This window comes from Muscardinus avellanarius, assembly GCF_963383645.1.
Source record: "Muscardinus avellanarius genome assembly, chromosome: 2".
Classification (NCBI taxonomy): domain Eukaryota; kingdom Metazoa; phylum Chordata; class Mammalia; order Rodentia; family Gliridae; genus Muscardinus; species Muscardinus avellanarius.
In genome coordinates, this window is record NC_137787.1 from 148753245 (window position 1) to 148776254 (window position 23010).

Genomic DNA, 23010 nt, shown 5'->3' on the forward strand with positions numbered 1-23010 from the left:
CAAGCATTTAGTCCTGCAGCTCCATTTCTGGCATCCAGAGCACAAGGCAGGGAGAAGTAATCTGCAGGAGGCCTTGAAAACCCCACTCCTGGAACCTGGGCAGCATACTTGATCCTTCAGCCTGGCACCATGGCTTGCAGTTTGTAGCCTTTCCTTGTGGATATTTCTGGAATTTTTAAGTTGCAGGGTTCTTTTCTTGCAACCTTGGCTTCACCCTCACACCTTTATTAACTGCCCTGTTTGGGTCTGCTTGCAGGGATTCTGACCCTGTCAAACATTGCCTGGTTTCCTTTGAAATCCAGGAGAAACCTTCATAACCACCCTTTTCCAGAAGAGCCACTATTATATGAGTGCTGAGATGGACTGCCAACAGAGGAGACAGTCATGTCCTCCTTAATCATTGCCTCTGAGCTGACCTCCATCTGGACCATGGCAGAGCCTATCTCCATCGTGGGCAGTGCTGGGCCTGCCTCCCATCACAGCCACAGGGAAGGAATCTGAGTGCAAATTGCCCACATTGTTTTCTTGGTTCTACTTGGGCTTGAAGTGCTCCAATCCTTTCTTTGTTCCTATGCAATATGTTTGACCTCACTTCAACCATCTTTCCATCTTTCGTAGCACCATCTCTGGGCCCCAGCTTTACACATGCATTTCAGGCCACACTACAAATCTATAAAATAGTCTCTGCTTTACTTTCCACTCCCCAAATTTGATCTACTGTTTTCTGAACACAGACATCAATATCCATAATGCAGTTGGGTATTTTACTGTTTTGAAATTTTCTCTGCCAGTTTATTAATCAGTCCATCATCTTTAAATTTGGCCTTATACCGGGCGTGGTGGCGCACGCTTATAATCCCTGCTTTGGGAGGCGGAGACAGGAGAATCGCGCTGATTCGAAGTCAGCCTCGCTGGCTTAAGAGACCCTGTTTCCAAATAAAAATATAAAATAGGTCTGAGAGGGTAGCCCGGAGGTAGAAGGGTTTCCAGGAATCCCAGTACCACCAAATAAATAAATAAATAAATAAATAAATACATAAATAAATTTGGCCTTCCATAAAGTTGTAGGACATGGGCAAAATGCCGGTAAATTCTTTGCCAGAATGTAACATGTGTGGCCTCTACTCTGTTTTCCTCTTTGCCCTCCAAAATCTCCTTAGCACAGTCTCTACTGTCTACCTTGTACAGTACTCAATACTATCTGCTTCTTAGCTACATTCTATCTCTTCCAGTTTCCTCTCAGAAAATAGTTCTAAAGATTCATAATTCAAATGGTCAGACTTAGGTATAGGTATTAATACCACTCCTCTGGAACTAATTTCTGTTTTAGCATCCTCACTGCTATAATTGAAAAAACCTGACCATGTAATTTAGAGGAAGGAAGATTTGTTTGCTTAGTTTTTATGGGGATATGGGGTTCACTCCATATGAGGCTGGGGACTGCAGATCTCAGGACATGGTAGCAGGACGCAGAGAGAAGAGCACAAGGCTTTGCTCCTCACATCATGGAGGTCAGAAGCAAGAGAGTGTAAACAGGGGGAAGAGGAACCAACATAATCCCCAAGGCCATACCCCCAACGACTCCTGCTTAGCAACCAAGCCCTTGCTGCCTTGTTTCTGTGAGGCAAGTGTGGCATTCCAAATCTAACTCATACACAAGTTTACATACTAAACTCAACAAAGAAATCTTCAGCAAATTCTCATTAACAATTTCTAATAGTCTCTTCAGGAAGATGTCACTTCAGGAAAAAGTCACTTCAGCAAAATTGACTACTAAATTGTGATGTATTGATTAGTCAAAATATTCTGATATATGTCACTTACCATATTGCTTACTGCCTTCTCTTACAATTCTTACTTAAATATAGCTGTTTTGTTTTATTTTGCTGTACAGGGGATGGAACCCAGAGTATTCTGTCTCAGAGCTACACCCCCAGCCCCAATTTTTATTCTATACTTTGAAACAGGGTCTCACTGAGTTGCAAATGGCCTCACTAAGTAGCTGTGGCTGCCCATGAACTGCGATCCTCCTGTCTCAGCCTCCCAAATGCTAAGATTACAATCGTGTATCACCATACCTGGCTTAAATATAGCATTTATTTTATAATACAGTGTTTCAAAAATTAAGAAATATAACTCTGTTTTTATTACAAGAGGGAAATGTAATCAACACAGAAAACTGGAAAAACAATGAAAAGCACAAAGTTCAAAAACCAGAACTACAAACAAAAAAAGCCCAAGAAATCCCAAATCATCCATAAACCTAATTTAAATACTGTTAACATTTTATATATTATTCTAATATTTTAAAAGTAGTACTAAAATAGTATTAAAAAGTAGTATTAAAAAGTAATATTAAGATTATATATATATATATATATATGTATGTATGTATTCGAAATGTATGATTTGGATGTAAGTATATAACCAGGAAAATAATTGTAATAAAAATACTGATCAAATAAATTTATCAGCCTCAGAAGCTTCTTGTTTCCCTTTTAGAATATCTTCTGGGTCCATTGATTTGTAGGAGGAATACCCTTTATAAATTTAGACTTTCTAAATTTTTATATAAATGCAGTCATAGTATATAAATGTCTTTTGTTGAAATTCTTTTATGTTTCATATCTCAATACTTCATAAGTATATGCCCAGGAGTAGAATGGCTATAACACATGATAGATGGTTATTGTTTAATTTTTAAAGAAACTGCTATTTTGTTTCCCAAAGTGATTGTACCATTTTATATTTCTGATCCCACTCTTTTTTTTTTTTTTTTAAATGTAGTACTGGAGATTGAACCCAGGGGCATTCTACCTCCAAGCTACACCTCCAGCCGTACTTTTTATTCTTTATTTTGAAACAGGGTCTCACTAAGTTGCAGAGGGCCTAAGTAGCCGAGGCTGGCTGTGAACTTGCGATCCTCCTGTCTCAACTCCCAAGTACTAGGATTACAAGCATGTGCCACCACACCTGGCTTTCTCACTCACTTCTTGCCCTCATATCAATTCAATAATCATGAATGAGATTTTGAGAAAAAGGAAAAACAAATTTTTATTGATTTGGTAGTAAATGGGGAGCGGTTTCCCAATCCCAAGTCTGTGGAGGAGGAGGACACAGGGTTCATAAAAGAGAAATCTAAGGACTAAGTTCCAGATGTGTATCAAGAGACATAATTCATGTTCACATGGTGTTCTTAAGACAGAGTTCCTCAGACCAACTGGCACCAATTCATTTCTGTGATCAGTAATATGAAGGACATGATAATAACTTCAATCTTGCCCCCCCCCACACACACACAATTAGGGAGAGGAAGAAGGAGAGGAGTGAGATTGAGAAGGAAAAAAGTATCAGTTTTAAAATAAGCCTTCTGCTGGGCTAAGCAGTTCATACTCAAAGCATGAAGTGGGACCCTGTTATACTTGACCCACTGAATGATTTTCTTTCATTTCCATGGAAAAGTGGGTGATGACATCTCCTACCTGCTTCCTGCTGAAAATGTGCCATGAAGGAGTTCTTAAAATGGAAGGATTTTACCTCTGGCATCATGTTTTTCTCTTGGGCATTTACCAGAAGGGGTAGAAAGGTGATTTCACCTTGGTGGAGACTTGGAAGAGGCATACTTATTTTCAGTTATAAATATTTGACCAACTTGTTCCTCCTACTGTTTTAATCTAGTTTCTTCTGCTGTAGCCACACTTTCCCCTCACCTGTGGAGTACCTGGGCAAGTCCCCCATACACTATTTTAGCTTAAGCCTGCTTTTGGGGACACTCATTCTAGAGGGGGACAATTGGCAACACCTTCTCCCACTGTAGATAAATTCCTTGACATACTCTAGCCACCATTTTATTTAAGATATAATATCTTTTTCTATTTTTCCTGTAGATTAGGGTCTCCTATGTGCATATAATTTCTGCTGGGTGTCCAATGCCTTTCTCACTTTTTGGGTCACTTCTGCAATAAAAAACAATCTGCTGTTACTCTGCATTGAGGAGGGGAATCCATATCATATCACAACACCAGGGCATCCGGCCTGTATTGAGTACGCTCTTGTAGCTGTTTTACCAAGAGCCAGGCCAGTGCTTCAGGCCGGAGGATGAGCCCATGTGCATTCTGTCTTCACTTGGTAGTGCTATGCAGGTGGATATCCAGCTCAAAATCCCACTCTTTTGGACCATCTTTCATCTACCTCAGTATAGAAAGGTTGGTATTACTCTAATTCAAGCTGAAGTATTCAAGTTGTGGAAAATGGTTTGCTCTTTATAGTTTTTTTTGCAGCTTCATCAGTGGCCTGATTTCCCCTGGCTATGTAAGTGTAAATTCTCTCCTGGATAGGGCAGTGTATTATTGCCACCTGCATTGCTTCAGCTATATCCAAACTGATATCTCCAGGTCATGCTTGGTGTTCTTGATGTCAGTGACGAGGAGCCCCTTCATTTTCCAAGTAGCTCTGTTTGAATCAGTAGAAAGTAGGGGAGTTCTTAGAGCAATTTTTCCTTTGGACATTCTGAACGTTCTTAGAGCAATTACCTCAGATTTCTGGTTTGTTAGGGAGCAAAGCCTAGGCTTGCAGTGCCTATTATTCTATGACCATGAGTATTCAGTTGTCTACTGGTGACTGCCCATCCAGTTCCTACTGGTGAAGAGGTCCCAGTCTGGCTCCGTTATACTCTGTTGATCATACAAGTTCAACCTGCTAAACAGTTTCCAAGATTTCCAGGCAGTCATAGTGTATTGGTTTATTATCATCTGCTGCTAGCAGAGCAACTGGATATAGGGTAGACACAGCTGAAGGCTGACATTTGGATTGTCTAGTTGGATGGTATGGTACCTTCCCATCCTCCCCACAGTCAGCCAATAGCCACCCTCTATTTTAGTAGGAGCAGGCTTTGCTGAAGAATTACACAGGAATGGCTTCTCTGGAGTAAACTCAGCTTCCTATAGTAAATCACAAGTGGCAGCTACTGCCTGGAGGTAGGGAGTTGTCCTTTTGCCATGTGGTCAGACTGTTTTGACAAATAGCCTGTTGGCCATAGTACATGTCCCAGCATATCTCAAGAAAGAGTACCTAAGGGTTGGACTTTATTTCTCATGGAGATACTATAGTTTAGAGTGTGTGTGTGTGTGTGTGTGTGTGTGTGTGTGTGTGTTGTGTTATGAGGAATTAAACCCTGGGGCATTCAGCCTCCAAATTACACCCCAGCCCTATTTTTTATTCTTTATTTTTTATAATCTAAAATCTTTATTAACATAGGGATTACTTATAAACTGCATAATAAAAATGGAAAAATACTTTTGACATCATTATTTTTTCTTACAGAATGATGGGAGAAAATAAGACCCATAGCACACAGTTTTCCATGTTTATGGATTTGATATTAAAATAACAGGGTTAAGAAATTAGTAAGTTTTAGCCTGTGGGTAATGCTTTAATGCTTTTTAGATAAAATATCTGTCATTTACATTTAAAATAAATGTTCATGAATGTTTGAAAGGAAAAAATTAGCAGGGATGACTCTTTATTCTTTATTTTGAAACATGCACTTACTAAGTTGCAGAGGGCCTCACTAAGTAGCTGAACCTAGTCTCAAATTTGTGATCCTCCTGTCTCAGCCTCCTAAGTACTGTCATTACAAGCATGCATCACCATGCCTGGCTGGACTCCTTTTAAAGTCAGGCAGGCCTAGGGCTGTGGCTGTCATGATTTTTTTTTTTTTTTAGGCTTATGAGGTTTTGTTTTAACTTTTGAAAGCAATAGGCGTTCTGAGGGCAAAGTTCAAGATTCTGTTCTTTTCAAGGTCTTAAATGTATTTTGCTGTTAATCCAAATTTAGGGATTCAGATCTGTTGGAATTCTGTCATCCCAGGAATCTGAATCTACCTTACCAGAGTATAGCTAGGGTTCCTACGTTCCCTAAGGGTCGAGATGGAATCTGCTTCCAACCTGACATCAGAATTCAAGTTCCTTGTCTAATCTAGAATACCAGATAGGTGACTTGTTTGCAAGTCTTAGTCTTGTTAAGGGACATTTTATATCTACACAAGGCAAGGGGGGTCAATACAGTAATAGTGTTTATTTTTTATTTTAATTTTTTGCAGTCCTGAGGATGAAACCCAAGGACATTCTACCTCTGAGCTACATGCCCAGCCCTATTTTTTATTCTTTATTTTGAGACAGGGTCTCACTGAGTTCCAAAGGGCCTCACTAAGTAGCTGAGATGTTTTTTAAAGGCTGAATAATATTCCATTATACACCTATGCATACATTATAGTTTCTTTACCTTCCCCCTTTTACTGGTGCATTGTAATCTCACATCATAATGTAGTTTAGAGTAATAGGTACATACATGCACACAGTATTTGGTGAACTTCTTCCCGGCTTCCTCCCCACTTGCCCTTCCCCATATGTGATATTGAGATTGGCATTGGTAATTTCACATATGTACATATCATAAGTGGAAGTGTTTCCTTAATCACTCCCCTAAACCCCTTTCATCACTCCACCAGGATTTTCCTTCCATTATCCAAAGTCCCTCTTGTGTTCTGATTACTCCCCAGCTTCTGTGTATGAGAGAAACATATGACCCTTCACTTTCTTTGACTAGCTAATCTCACTTAGCATTAGTATTCTCCAAGTCCCTCCATTTTCCTACACATGACCTAATTCTGTTCATCTTTATTGCTTAATATTCTATTGTATGTATTGTATATCCCATACTTTTGTAATTCATTCATCTGTTGATGGACACCTATGTTGGTTCCATAATTTGGCTATTGTGAATTGTGCTGTGATAAACATGGATATGCATATATTATTATAATATTCTGATTTCAGTCCTTTTGGAAAGACAGGAGTGGTAAAGCTGGATCATATGGTCGATCCATTCCCAGTGTTTTTCAGGAATCTCCACACTGATCTTCATAGTGGGCGTACTAGTTTGCAATCCCACCAACAGTGCGTAAGAGTTCTTATTTTCTCACATTCTCACCAGCATTTATTGTTGTTTGAACTCTTTTTTTTTTTTTTTTTTTTTTTTTGGTGGTACTGGGGTTTCTGGAAGCCCTTCTACCTCCGGGCTATGCTCCCAGACCTATTTTTACATTTTTATTTGGAAACAGGGTCTCCTAAGCCAGTGCGCACGGCTGGCTTCGAACCTGCGCGATCCTCCTGTCTGCCTCCCAAGTGCGGGGATTACAAACGTATGCCACCACGCCCGGCTTTGTTTGAACTCTTGATGATTGCCATTCTGATTGGAGTTAGCTAGACCTCAGTGTAGTTTTGGTTTGTATCTCCCTGATTGCTAATGATGTTGAATATTTTCATACATGTGTGTGTGTATGTGTCTGTGTCTGTGTATGAAAACAAAATGCGTGGTGGCTCATGCTTGTAATTCCAGCATACATACATATATACACATACACACATATATATGTATGTATGTATTGGCCATTTGTATTTCTTCTTATACTGTAGATACTAGTCCTGTATCATAAGAGTAGCCAACAAAGAACTTCTCCCATTCTTTAGGCTTTCTCTTTTAGACTCTTACTGTGCTATGTGTGTTTTTGTACCAGGACTATGCCGTTTTGATTATTATAGTTTTTGTAATAACTAGTTTTAAGAAGTGTGTTATCTCCTACTTTGTGTTTCTTAGAATTATTTTCTCTATTTAGGGCATTTAGTGGTCCTATATGAATTTTAGGATTGTTTTTATTTCTCTTTGAAGAATGTCATTGGGTATAGAAATTATGTTGACTATGTAAATTGCTTTGGGTAAAACAGACATTTTAATAATATCAATTCTTCTGATTCATGAGCATAGATTATTTTTTATTCATTTGTACCATCTTCAATTTATTTAATCAATATTTTATAGCTTTCAGTGTATAGATCTTTTACCTCCTTGGTTAAATTTATTCCAAAGTATTTTATTTGGTGCTATTGTAAGTGGTAGTTTTTTTTTTCAGTTAGGTCATCATTTGTGTAAGAAAATACTACTCATTTTTGCATATTCATCAGGTACCCTATAAAGTTACTGAATTCACTTATTATTACTAATAGTTGTATGTGTAATATTTGTGGTTTACTACATCTAAGACTATGTCACCTACAAAAAGAGATTATTTTACTTCTTTTCTGATTTGAGGTCCTTGTCTGATAGTTTTTTGTTTTGTTTTCTGTTTTGCTTTTCCTTTTTTTTTTTTTTTTTGTACTAGGGATTGAATCAAGGTGCACGCTGAATCACATCCACAGCCACCCTTTTTTATTTTAATCATTTTGAGACAGGATTTCACTAATTTGCCCAGGCTGGCCTCAAACTTGCAATATTACTGTATCAGCCTCCCCATTTGCTGGGATTACAGATGTGTGCCACTGAATTTGGCATCTGATTGCTCTTGATAGTACTTCTAAATCTGTGTTCAATAGAAATTCTGAGAGTGAGCATCCTTACCTTGTATTGGATCTTAGTAGAAAAATCTTTTAGTTTTCCTTATTGATTATAATGTTATGTATGGTTTTCATAAATGGCCTTTATTGTGTTGAGGAATCCTCTATACCTAAACTGTTAAGAGTTACAATCAAGAGTGGATGTTTGCCTTTTTTGCTATTTTATTGTACATCAGTGGAGATAATTGTGTGCTTTTTATCTTCCACTTTTAAAATTCTGTGTATTACATTAATTGATTTGTTAAACCAACCTTACATGCCAGGAAAAATCCCACTTGGTCATGATGTATTGTTGAACATGGTTTGCTAATATTTAATGGAAGGAGGATTTTTGCATTAATCTTCATCAGAAAAATTGGCCTGTAGCGTTCCATTTATGTGATGTCTTTGGTTTATATTTTTTATTTGTGTCCTTTTTTTCCTAGTTAAAGTACCTAAGAGTCTGTTGATTTTGCTTAATTTTTTTCTAAAAAACCTCAACTTTTTGTTTTGTTGATTGTTTGTATAGTTTTTTTATTCTCTGATTTATTTCTGACCTTATCTTTAATATTTCCTTCCTTCTGCTAACTTTGTATTTAGTGTGTTGTTGTTCTTCTAGTTCCTTGTGGTATAATATTAGGCAACTTATTTGTGATCTTTACTGCTTATTTTTTTGAGAAACCATACTTTTACTCATTTCCTTTCAAATCATTAGTTTCGAGGGACGTAGGTTATGATTCTATATACAAACACAAGCAAATATGTATAACCTTACACAAAAAAGGTACAACATGGCAGTCACTGTTTATGAATATGCTATCATTTATTTATTTTGATATATTTTTACATTTTAATAAAAATTCAGAAGCTAGGCATGGTGATGCAAGCCTATAATCTCAGTACTTAGGAGGCCGCAATAGGAGGATTTCAGGTTTGAAGCCACCCTCAACAATTTAGTGAGAGTCTTAGCAACTTAGACCTTGTTTCAAAATAAAAAATTAATAAGGGTTGGCAGTTTATATTTCCCAGAGGTAGTAGGTAAGTGACTTTATATAATCTGAAGTTTTTAAAATGTATCGCTTTCCTTTGGCATCCTCAAGGATATTACCGGACTCATCTTTGTGTTCCTGATGCTAAGCATATAGTAGATCCTCAGTAAATTAGCTGTGTGAATGATTTGGATTCTTAGTTCAGCTAGCCCATGCTGTAAACATTGAGAACTGTGCTTCTAAGTACAATGTATTGTGTCCCTTGTCCTTGTTTTCTCTCCTCAATGTCCATGACATCCACCTAGGAATGATCTGCAGTAGATAGGTAATGCTTTAGCGAAGAACATGTATTTATGGTGAGAAGATTAGTTGTGCTTCTTTTGAAATATTGCATTGTAGTGTGATAGAAAATTCGAATTCAGGGGAGTATGATGGGCCTTGGCTCAGATATCTCTGAGTGATTTTGTGAGGTGATTATGGTGTATAAAATGAAATTCTTTGGGGAAGTACCCAGCACCGGCTCTATTGATTAGGATGTGGAAAGGACTGGGTTCTTTCTCCATTATTTCTTCAGGGTAAGTTCCAGGCCTTAGCAGCTAATTTGAGTGTAATCCTATCCACCTCATCTATTCTACTGTACAGCCTGCTATTCAGGACACATATATGGAAAAAGAACTTTGCAGGTGAAGATGGGCTTCTTCATACCTGGTTCTCATTGGCTGAACAACTACAATGCTTATAATAACCATACTTGACAAATATTATTATCTTTTAAAAACAAGGAAGCATAGAACTGGAAGAGTCAGAATGCTTGTCCAAGGACACTGTTAAGAGATAAGACAAAAAAATCACAACTATATTTTTGTTTGGCATCAAAGAATTTTCCTTTCTATTATATTACTTCACCTCTTAGGATATTAAGAGACAAGAGTAATTTTGAAGGGTTTATCATAGGAGAATTTGAACTATTTTTAATTTAATCTCTGGAATTTTAGCCTGGTTTGCTTGCTTGCTTTCTTCTTTCTTTCTTTCTTTCCTTTTTTCTTTCTTTCTTTCTTTTTTTTTTTTTGAGGTACTAGGGATTGAACCCAGGGGCATTCTACCTCTTAGCTGTACTCCCAGCCCTATTTTTTATTTCCTTATTTTGAAACAGGGTCTAACTAAGTTGTAGAGGGCCTCACTAAGTAGCTGAGGCTGGTGTGAACCCATGATCCTCCTGTCTCAGCCTCCCAAGTACTGAGATTACAAGCATGCACCACTATGCCCAGCCTAAACTTTAGTGTTTTTTTTTAAATTTTAGTTTTAATTGTTACATTTTTTAAAAAGTCAGAGTCTGTATTACAGGAGAAAATTATAATTTAGCTTACTTTAAAAGTTATTTTAAAACCCATGACTATGACTTAGCAAAAATAATAAATATTTTTAAACAAATATTGACTAGGAATTCAATCAGGAATTTAACTCAACATGAATCAAACATTTTATTTCTACGTGGAAAAGGAAATCACAGAATATAGACTAAAGCCCTTTGACATCAGTTTAGTATTAGTGGACTCCTGGAAGGTAGCATCTTGTGCCTGAAATCAAAGTGAGTGATTTATCTCCTGCTCTGGCCGAGTTATGCACGGAAGCTTGGCAGCTTGTTTTGCAGATGTCAGTAATGTACAGTCTTAAGTCTTGTTTCTATTTCTGGCATGCTTTTAAGTATGACTCATGTTTTCTTGAGGCCATCCTAAAAATATAGCTAGTTTTAAGCATTAATGTGAAATTCACCACAGGTATCATATAGTACTACATAATGCTTTCTTTCAGTAGTTAATGCAGTTTCCGGACAAATAAGGAGGTGCTTCTCTGGGACAAAATACACTACACTAAAGTATAAATATAAATAAGGAAAGTAAGATTTTTATGGAGCAATGGGTCCTCTGTTAAGATAATATGTATAACAAGTGATTTTATAATTTGTAATTTGAATAGGAAGAATAAAATATTGTTATTATCATTATTGTTGTTTTAGTGTGGGGTAATGGTGATGGAACTCAGGGGCATTTTACACCTGAGTTATACCTCCAGCCCTATTTTTTTTTTAAACAAGGTCTCACTAAATTGCCAAAGCTGGCTTCAAAACTGCAACCCTTGCCAGGCGTGGTGGCGCATGCTTGTAATCTCCGAGCTTGGAAGGTGAAGACAGGAGGATTGCGCAGGTTCGAAGCCAGCTGCACTGGCTTAAGAGACCCTGTTTCCACATAAAAAAAAGTATTAAAAAATAGGTCTGGGAGTGTAGCCCAGAGGTAGAAGGGCTTCCAGGAACCCCAGTACCAAAAACAAAAACAAACAAACAAACAAACAAAAAACTGCAACCCTCTTGTCTCAGCCTCCCAAGTACTGGGATTACAATAATGTGACACCATTACTGGCATGGCAAAATATATTATTGATATCACTAAGAATAAGAGAAATAGACCTAGTGGCTAAAATAGCAAGTTTGCTAAATTTGATGTAACCCTATGGATTCTACTCTTGTAAGGAAAGTCTTAAACCTGACCCTTGTAGGGAAAGTCTTGAGCCTGAAGGTAATGGCTTTCAAAATGTTTTTGGAGGAGGCTATAGGAGGTAATGACTGGAATGCAAGCTTTGGACTCTAAGGTCTAATGGTTTATGGACTTAGAAACTATGAACAAATGATATTACTTTTCCAACTTTGCTTTTCTTATTGTAAAATGAGAATAATGAGACTTTAACAAATGCATAACACTGTTACTGGACTCTGTTCTAGGAGATTAATTTATTTCTCACAACTAAGTACAGTTTTTAATACCATTATATTGATGGGTAAACTGAGCAGTGAGTTTAAATGACTTGGTTAAGTCAAACAGCTAGTAAACAGCCATTTATGCTTTGAATCCAGACAGTCTGACTTGAGTTTGTCTCCTTACACACAGATCAGGAAAAGGTAAAAGGGGGAGGGAAATATGTAAAGATATACTATTCACTACAAAGTAAGGTACAAAATTCAGAAGCTGCTTAGAAGTGAAATATAGAGATTATGCAAGCCTTAGATATCCCTGACATCTCTTTGCTCAATTTCAAGGAAGAACTTATTCATTACTGACTTGCCTCATTTGTAAAAATACAAATGATAACAATTTTATTTTTAACAAATAAGGGAAACTGAAAGGAAGCTTTCTCTGGACTTAATTATGACTAATTACAAAATAACTCCTTAGTAGTATGTAAACAATAGAGATGTTAAGAAAAGAAAAAACAGTCTATACAGCATTTCTCAACGAGGATGCCCTTGACCTCTTGGGTAGGATGGGACCTTGTTTTTTTTGCATGTCTGGGGATGGAACCTAGGGGCATTCAACCTCCGAGCTAGACCCCTCCCCTATTTTTTATTGTTTATTTTTACTTATTTATTTATTTTGCAGGTATGGGGGTGGAACCCAGGGGCATTTGGCCTCCGAGCTACACCCCCTGCCCTGTTTTTTATTCTATTTATTTATTTATTTATTTATTTATTTATTTATTTATTTTGCAGGTCTGGGGATGGAACCCTGGGGCATTTGACCTCCAAGCTATACCCCCTTCCCTATTTTTTATTCTTTATTTTGAAACAGGGTTTCACTAAGTTGCAGAGGGCCTCACTGAGTAGCTGAGGCTGTCTGCGAAACGTGATCCTCCGGTCCCAACCTCCCAATGCTGGGATTACAAACGTGCGCCACCACGCCTGGTTTAGGATGGGACTTTCTTGCCCATCCCTATCAGTAGCAGACCAAATTATCTCTCATTCCCTAAAGATTTGCAACAAGTAGTAGTTTCTCTGTAATGGTGGTATTGCCTCTGAGCACCACCATAGAGTAGTAAGAATAGAGGAAGGGACTGCTGAGGATTTTTGGATGTATGGTAAGTTGGTGGGGTTCTCAACACACATGAAGTGGGGAGTACTGCCAGGAGCATTCACAGGATTGTATACTATTCCTAGCTTTAAATAACTGCACGCCTTTCTTCCTTCCTTAAGAAATTACATGGGTGTACAAATTGCTCTTAGATGCAGCTTTGATTCTGCTCCAGTTTACTTTAAGAAGACATGCTATTGCCTGGTGTGCCTCTCAACCCAGTACTTGGAGAGGCCAAGAAAGGAGGATCACTGGTTCTTGGCCAGCCTCAGCAAATTAGCAAGCAGGGCCCTCTAAAACTTACTGAGATTCCCTAAAAAAAAAAAAAAAAAAAAAAAACAACAACAACAACAACAACAACTTAAAAAATAGGGTTGGGGGTATAGGTGAGAAATAGAAATCCCCTGGGTTCAAACCCCAGGACGATATAGGAAAGAGAGAGAGGAAGAAAGGAAAAGAAAGAAAGGAAGAAAGATAGAGAAAGGAAGGAAGGAAAAAGACAAGGTATTATTCTTCAACTTCAGCACTTTATTGAACTGTCAGTTTGTGAGGGTTAAACCTCCCATTTGATTTGGAGCTACTGCTATGGATTTTAAAAAATCTTGAAAATGAATATAGTTTCAAGGTCAAGACCTTTGAAATAGACTGAAACTATATAGAACTAATGTGAGACCTTGCATTTATGAATAGTTACCAATAGTTATAAATAATAAAAGGTGGGAGGAAGCTAAAGAGACTAACTTGGTTTTACCTTCTAAAGCTTTGGAAATTTTAGATTTTAAATAGTTGAGTCCAGGTAATGGAAGATCAGGCACGTTGCCAAAGTGGATATGAAGGAGTAGGAAGAACTGTGAGGGTAGTGTGAGAAAGGCCTGTGGACAAACTAACCTGAGGTTTGTGAAAATGGAAAGAAAAGAAAACCCAAAGGTGCTTAACTTTTTAGTCATGTATGTGACCTCAGGGTAAGAAGAGGCCGTAGCTCTGCAACATGGGGAACATTGGTTATATTACTGATAAAAAAAAAAGTTAGGGCCTCTTAATTCTACTTTGTTTCATTTTTCAGTTGCAAGGAGACTGATTTGTCTTGAAATAAGAAAGAGTAGACTTTATTACAAAGACAAGTAGAAAAGAAAATAGTTAAAAGGAAATCACAGATGATATTAGCTCTCCAGTCTTAGGCAAATTGCATCCTAACATCATGAAATACTTGATGGATTCCTCAAAAGTATAGGTCCCAGAGTAGTGTTTCTCAGTCAGTTTTTCATTATTGTTCTCCTAAGGACATTCCTCCCCAACCCCATGAAATGTTAGTACCAGAGATACGTTGTGTATCTGTTTATGCACTGTGTCCTTTCAGACAACCACAAACCATTGCAGTATCTAAGAAATTTCCCAAGCCCTCTTCCAGGAACCAGTTTTTGTTTCTTTTTTGGTAATAGTGCCCCAGGCATGTCTTAGAGGCTTTATAACAATGGAAGAGAAGCCAAGTACTCCTACTCTGGTCTCTTTACATATTCATTCATAGAGGCATTTGCTTTGGGAAAATTATAAGATGCTTTAGTGTGACTCCAGTGACATGGTCAATCAACTTTCTTCCTTAAAGCTTTTCTTGAATCTTCCCACAGGGATAAAGACAAGCAGAAAACTATCTTTTACAATGATTAGATGTTATCTTTCTTTGTGGGTAAGGGTGCTGCCAGAGATGATAGATAGATGGTAGATGGATGGTAGATAAATGGATAGAGATAGAGAAAATGAGCATGTCTTCAAACCTAGGCATGCTTTCTTGGTTGGATCTTTGAATTCTTTCCTGACTTCATTGGATGATTAAACAAAGTTTAAATTGCCATGGTCTTTAAAATCTCATGTTTCTGCATGTGTATAAAATGCAACATAATAAAATGAACACTGTAACCCACATTTGATTTAAGAAATAGAATATTATGAGACGGGCATGGTGGTACATGCTTATAATCCCAGTACTTGGGAGGCTGAGACGGGAGGATAATAAATAATAATAATAAAAAATAGGGCTGGGGGTGTAGCTCAGAAGTAGAATGCCCCTGAGTTCAATTCCCAGTACTGCAAAATAAGTAAATTAATAAGAAATAGGCTATTAATAATGCCATTGAATTTATTCATGAGGATCTCTCTGATCTCTCCATGCCCACCGCAGCCTTTTTTTTTTTTTTTTTTTGAGGACTATTTTGTTTTGTTCACATATGTATGTATATCTGTAGAATTCATTTGCTAGTTTATTGAAATAGTATATTATGTGATTTATGACTTTTTTCACTCATTATATCTTAATGGTTCAACATATTGTTGGAAGTACATATTAAATATTTCTTACCTGAAATGTTTGGGACTGGAAGTTTTATTTCTCTTTCTTTCTTCCTTCCTTCCTTTCTTTCTTTCTTTCTTTCTTTCTTTCTTTCTTTCTTTCTTTCTTTCTTTCTTTCTTTCTTTTTTCAATACTGGGGATGGAACCCAGGGACATTCTACCTCCAAGCTTCACCTCCAGACTTTATTCTGAAACGGGGTCTCACTAAGTTGCAGAGGGCCTCACTAATAAAGCTGGCTGGGAACCTGTGATTTTCCTGTCTCAGCCTCCCAAGTACTGGGATTATAAGTGTGTGCCACCACACCCAGTTTGGGACCAGAAGTATTTTGGATTTCACATTTTTTTATTTTGTAACACTTAAAATATTATTTTAGGATAGGACCCAAATCGAAACATGAAATTCATTTATATTAGCATTGTTTCTTATGCTATATCTTGAAGATAATCTCAAACAATATTTTTAGTGTGTCTGCATTTTTACTGCAACCCATCACATGAGAACAGGTGTGAAACTTCTCATTTGTGATGTCATGTAAGCACTCGAAAAGCTTCAGAGTATTTCAGACTTTAAGGGTGTGTGTGTGTGTGTGTGTGTGTGTGTGTGTGTGTGTGTTACTAGGAATTGAACACAGGGACCTTCTACCTCCAAGCTACACCCCCAGCCCTTTTTCTTGTTGTTGTTCTTGTTGTTGTTTTTGTTTTAAAACAGGGCCTATTTAGGTTGCTGATAGCCTTACTAAGTTACTGAGACTGGCCTTGAGTTGGAAATTCTCCTGACTCAGCCTCCCAAGTACTAGGATTACAAGTGTGCACCACCACACTGGCTCAGATTTCAGATTTTCAAACTAGATGTGCTCAATCTGTGGTGAAAGTTTGTTTTTATGTACATTTTATTTTATTTTCCTTTCTCCAGTTTTATTTTGAACAATGTTGCTCAGAGTATTCTACTACATGTCTTTTAGTGTACAAGAGAAAAAGATTTTTATGATTGCCTAGGGATGCAGTTGATTGGGTCATAGGGTGGTTTACATATGAAAAAACAAATTAGGAAGATGGTGACCGAGAAAAGCTGGGCTTAAGAGCCCTGCTACAACCAATCTCCATTACCACAAAATCAGTGCCATTCATAGCCAGAAAACACCATTATCACCAGAAAAACAAAAAAATCACCAGGCTCCAGAGAGAAAGCAGACTGAGAACAGAGCTCAGAGCCACAGAGGAGATACACCGGCCTCACGCCCGAAGACGCGGCAGCAGTGCCATACTGCCGGTGGCAGCGGCGAATTCAACGGACGGCTACAGCAAGCCCCTGAGGTGAGCCGCTGCGGAACAGCCAGGCGGGATTTTTCAGCGCAGGGAACATCTAAAGCTCCCAGTGGCTGAACTCAGCACACGCTGCAAGGACTCAGAGTGGAATTCAAAACGAAGAAGAAATAAGCCAGCCTCATGGCCGAGGGCGTAGCAGCAGCGCCATATTGCCACCAGCGGCAGCAGCAGCGAATTCAACGAGTCCAGTACAGCTCCATCTGCGAATTCAAGAACAGTGAGTCAAATTGCGGGTCCAAGAGGAGAAATCCCAGTATTGTACTCCCTGGGACTTGACCCAGTGGGGGAGTGGCGGTAGCAGAGATATCACACCATAGGAGAACGCCCAACCTGGCACCCCCCATAGTTTAAAGCAGCCTCTATCGATTCCCTGGGTTGGAGACTCTGTGATACAACCCAGTAAAGGAGTAATGGGGTCTGAGATACTATAGACTCGAGATCCAGAGCACCTTAAGTGAAGTCATAGTGACCTAAGGAAGAACCCAGAGAAGGCACAAACTTCCGAAATCATGGGAAAGAGGAATAACACTGGAGCAATGAATGCCCACAACCCTACAACATCAGAACCCGATAAAACAGAAAATCAGAGATTTCTAGAAGATCAAATCAGGAAAATAACTGTAGAAATAATAGAGGTGCTTCAAAAAGAACTCAGAGAGAGCCAAAAAGAGATAAAGGATGCAATTAATGAAGTACAGGCCTCAATTCAAAGCACAAACAACCGATTAGACCACATGGAGAACAGAATCTCCCTCTTAGAAGATGATCATTCCAAAAATGAATGCATAGTTTCTAATCTAGGAAAAAATATCCAACAGCAGGAATCTGACATTGAAGAAATATGGGCCCATTTTAAGAGAGCTAACCTAAGAATAATTGGAATAAAGGAGGGAAAAGAAAGTGATACCAAAGGGATCAACAATCTCTTCAAGGAAGTAATAGCAGAAAATTTTCCAAACATAGAGCAAGAGGTTGATACACAGATCCAGGAAACTTATAGATCTCCCTCTAGACAGGATCGGAGAAGAGGATCCCCACGCCACATAATTGTCAAAATGACCAATGTGGAAGCCAAGCAGAGAATCTTAAAGGCAACAAAAACAAAGGGCCAAGTGACATTCAGAGGCAAACCAATTAGAATCACTCCAGACTTCCCAAACCAAGTCATGAGAGCCAGAAGGGCTTGGAGTAACATATTCCAAACTCTGAAAGAAAACAACTTCCAGCCAAAAATTTCCTACCCAGCAAAACTTTCTATCAAATTAGATGGAAAAATAAGAAGCTTCCATGACAAACAGAAACTGAAGGAATTTATGTCTTCAGAACCAGCGCTAGAGAAAATACTCAAAGAGATTAACTACAAAGAAGAAATAGGTAACACACACCAGAACCAGAGAAACAAGATTTTCCATCCAACAGACAACTAAGATTGGTTATCTGTGGAGATTCATGATTTATGTTAGTCTTTTACCTATCTCTAAATTGTATTGTTTGCCTTTATTGTTGTTAATTTTTAGGATTTCCAGTTGGAATATTAATATACCTTCTGATATAGCATTTGGAAATATTTTATTCAATTCTATTAGTAACTTTTAACTCTGTTTACATTATCTTTGGATATACAATATTTTTTTATTTTTTAGGGAGTTTGTATACTCTTCTGTTGCCTGTGCCACTGAAATCATATCCAAGAAATCACTGCCAATTTCAATGTTGTGAGGTTTTATGACCCAGATTTTCTTCTAAAACTTTATAGTCTTAAGATTTATATTTAGGTCTTTTATCTATTTTGAGTTAATACTTGTATATGGGATTAGGTAAGGGTCCAATTGTATTCTTTTCCATGTAATTATTATTTTTCAACAATATTTAGTTAAAAGATTATTATTTCCACCACCAAATGTTCGTGGAAACCTTGTCAAAAATAACTTGATAATATAGGGAAGAATTTAGCTCTAGGCTTGTATTTAACTCCAGTGGTTTATATATCTGCCTTTAGAACAGTACTACACTGTTTCAATTATTGTAGCTTATATGGTTTGAAATCAGAAAATATATATCTTCTAGCTTTGTTCTTTTTCAAGATCGTTTTGGGTATCTAGAATCCATATTGCATATTAGGATAGATTTTTTTCTGAAAAATAAATATATAAATATATGATAGTTTCACCTAAAAAAATAGGAAAAAATATTCTCTGGTAAGAAAGAAAGCAAAAAGAAATATTGAAATGTTATCTTTAAGTCATCAAAAGCTTGGTATCAGACAAATGAAACTGTTATGTGAGATTATCATTTTTAATTTTGGATAAATTGCTATAATACTAGATGTCAACCACTAAGCCAAGCATGGGAAGGAGGGATAGGGAGGGAATGGGGTGGGGATCGGATGGGGGCTGACTGGGCGATGTGTGCATGTATGTCTACAAAAGTTTGTATCCCACTATGATGTATGAATACAGTGCACCAATAAAAAATAAATAAATCAAAAAATGAAAAAAAAATGAAAAAACAAATTAATTGTATTAATTCAAACACTTTAAACCATGTGTGGAGGCACATGCTTGTAATTCCAGCATTTGAGAGGCTGAGACAAGAGGATTGCAGTTCTCAGCCTCAGCTACTTAGTGAGGCCCTTTGCATCTCACTGAGACCCTGTTTCAAAATAAAGAATAAAAGTAATAGGGCTGGGGGTGTCCCACGGAGGTAGAATGTTCCTGGGTTCCATCCCCAGTACTGCCAAAACAAAACAAACAAAACACACACAGACACACACATTTTAGAAAATGCTTAGTCAAAGTTAAGCAAATTGGTGATTATTTAGTAACAGACTTAGAAAGAATAATCTTGTATGGAGTAGTCATCTACTCCCAAAAGAGTTGGCATAGAAGAATAAGTTTAAATTATAAATTGCAAGAAGTAATTTTTTGCATACTCTCATTGATGCATTGTAATTATACATCTCAGTGAGGTTTGAAGGGATACAAATGCACACCCACACCGCACTTGGTGTATTTTCCTCCATGTTCCATTCTGTTCTCTGTTCCTCCAAAGTTGTTTTAAGTCTATGTCAAACTCTCTGGCTGTGAAGTTTGGGAAATCTTAACAACCATTGCCAAATTAAGGTATAATGTATTAGTCTCTAATTTTTCAAGTCTATAATAATCATTAATTGGGATGACTTTATCATATCTTATTTTTGGAACAAAAGAGTCAGGCTATGAAATTGTGATAAAATACTGATAACGGCTCCTCAAATCGTCCCTCAGGATCACTTTCACTTCTTTAAGGAGACTTACAGGTACTTATTCAGAGTTCTTACAAGCTTCAGTTATAGAGTGTGGGGTACTTTATATAAAAAATTATGTTCTGTTTTAGCATTGATAATAGTTTGAATGTGAAATAGTTAAAACTTATTAGATATCTATAGAGCATTGTGAACATACATGCACACACAAATATATGTACAAATGTATTTTTAAAAACACATGGTCAGCATTGCTTGGAGATTTGTATGGTAGTATTAGTTCAACTTACATTTCATTTTTTCTTTTTTCTTCTTTACAGTTTCAGATTCTCTGACTCAGTCTGTAGTTCACCATCTAAGATGGATAATGCAGAAGGATCTTTTGGGGCAAGATGTCTTTCTAATAGGACCTCCTGGACCTCTTCGACGCTCAATTGCTATGCAGTATTTGGTGAGCCATCAATTTTTGTCATTCCCACTGGTTTTAACTCTGACGAGCCATGTAACAAAAAATGAAGATTAAGAATTTGGGGAAATATGGGAATTAGTCACTATTGGAAGTAAATGCTAACATCAGAGGGAGACTTATTTTTCTTTCTTTTTTGGTGGTACTGGGGGATTGAATCCAGAGGCATTCTACCTCTGAGCTACACCTTTAGCTCTATTTTATTTTTTAACTTTGAAACATTCAGGGTCTCATTAAGTTGGACCTTGGAGGGCCTTGCTAAGTTGCTGAGGCTGGCTGTAACCTGCCATCCTCCTGTCTCAGCCTCCCAAGTACTGGAATTACAAATGTGCCCCACTATGTCTGGCTCAAAGGGTGATTTCTTTAAAAGAAAAAGTTATATGGGAAGCAAATGGACATTTGCCCTATATGGGCTTTACAGAATGTTGAGTGTAATTAGAAAGGCCTCCACTTTTATTAGCCAATGATTAGTGGATAAAATCAGCAACTCTGAGATTTGCAAAACAAAACGGTTTTGTACAACTCACTGAGCTCAGATTTACTATTTATTTATTTATTTATTTATTTATTTATTTATTTATTTATTTTGGTGGTACTGGGGTTCCTGGAAGCCCTTATATGCCCAGGCTACACTCCCAGACCTATTTTTTTATATTTTTATTTGGAAACAGGGTCTCTTAAGCCAGTGAGGCTGGCTCGGAACCAGCGTGATTCTCCTGTCTCCGCCTCCCAAGCGCGGGGATTACTAGCGTGCGCCACCATGCCCGCCTGGATTTACGTTTTAAAAAGCCAAATGAGCCGGGCGTGGTGGCACAGGCTTGTAATCCCCGTGCTTGGGAGGCGGAGACAGGAGGATCGCGCAGGTTCGAAGCCAGCCGCGCTGGCGTAAGAGACCCTGTTTTAAAAATGTAAAATAGGTCTGGGAGTGTAGCCTGGAGGAAGAAGGGCTTCCAGGAACCCCAGTACCACCAAAAATAAAAAAATAAAAAAATAAAAAATAAAAAGTCAAATGATTCCATTAACTTGTTGAAGTCATAAAGTCTTCGGAGAGAGCCTTAGTTTTGTGGGGCATTTCTTATGTGACCCATTATTTACTTTTTTCCCCCATTAAATAGATGAGGAAATATGTTAACAGAGGTTAGATAATATATGAAATACTTCTCCAACTAGGAAATGACGGAGCTTGACTTCAACTCTCACTTTATTTCTCATTTCTGACATCTTATCCTCTTAAATGCTGGTGATTGTTTAAGAACTTTATGTGAATTGAAATATTCAAAATCTCAACCCAAATAAGAAAATTTATCTGACTTTTTTTTTTTTTTGCAATGTTGGGGATTGAATCCAGGGGCATTCTACCTCTGAGCCACACCCCCAGCTCTATTTTTTTATTCTTTATTTTGAAACAGGATCTCACTAAATTGCGGTAGAGGGGGCCTCACTAAATAGCTGAGGCTGGCCACAAACCTGCGATCCTCCTGTCTCAGCCTCCCAAGCACTGGGAATATAAGTATGCACTGCCACACGTAGCTACCTGATTTTATTTACTGTTATTAGTGTTAATAGGCCTTGTTCTACTGATTCATGGAAGAATACCATCAACCAAAGTTGGATTTTGAAGATATCTTTTATGACAAAGAAAAAATCCCCTATTTAAGCTTTTTTGTATTATTTGGGATTAAAGGATTAATTTCTATGCTATTGAAACCTCCTTTATATACTCTTATTTCAGTGGTGAATTTCTTTTGGTACTTCAAAAAGCATGAAGCATAAGCCCATTATTCTCACCTCACCCCCATAAAAACAAAAACAAAAACCAATCTGAAGTGTGAAGCGGATTCATAAAAATACACGGATAAGTCAGGTGTGGTGGTGCATGTAGTCCCAGCCACTCAAGAGGCCGAGCTGGGAAGATTGCAAGTTTAAGGCCAGCCTGGGCAACTTAGCGAGACCTTGTCTCAAAATAAAATATAAAAGGAGAAAGGCATGTAGTTCAGTTGCAGAATGCCCCTGAGTTCAATCCTTAGTACTAGAAAAACAAAAATAAAAATCTACAAGCAAAGAAAACCTATCATCTCCCACTAACTCCTCCTTTGATATCTTTGATTTATCCCTAGAAGAGTTTGTGAGGCATAGTCTGCCACTGTAGCACCACCTTTGCTTTATTAACATATAAGGCAAACGTGTTTTGCCTAAGAATGGGGGATCAGCTTCTGAGATTCCCAGGTGTAGAACCTCTTTGATTTTTTATGTGCATAACTGCCTTTCTCTTTTCAAAGACCATGTTGTCTCACTGAGATTTTGTTTGTCAAG

The 23010-nt window shown here is 37.7% G+C and overlaps 1 protein-coding gene across 1 annotated transcript in view; it reads left to right on the forward strand.

Moving 5' to 3' along the window:
* VWA8 (von Willebrand factor A domain containing 8) overlaps nucleotides 1-23010 on the forward strand; it is a gene marked incomplete at both ends in the record, with an annotated part of 383297 nt that overhangs the window by 25024 nt on the left and 335263 nt on the right. Inside the window, one exon of the mRNA XM_080688771.1 lies at nucleotides 20552-20682. Coding sequence (XP_080544897.1) covers nucleotides 20552-20682 — 131 coding nt within the window. The remainder of the gene's footprint in view (nucleotides 1-20551; nucleotides 20683-23010) is intronic.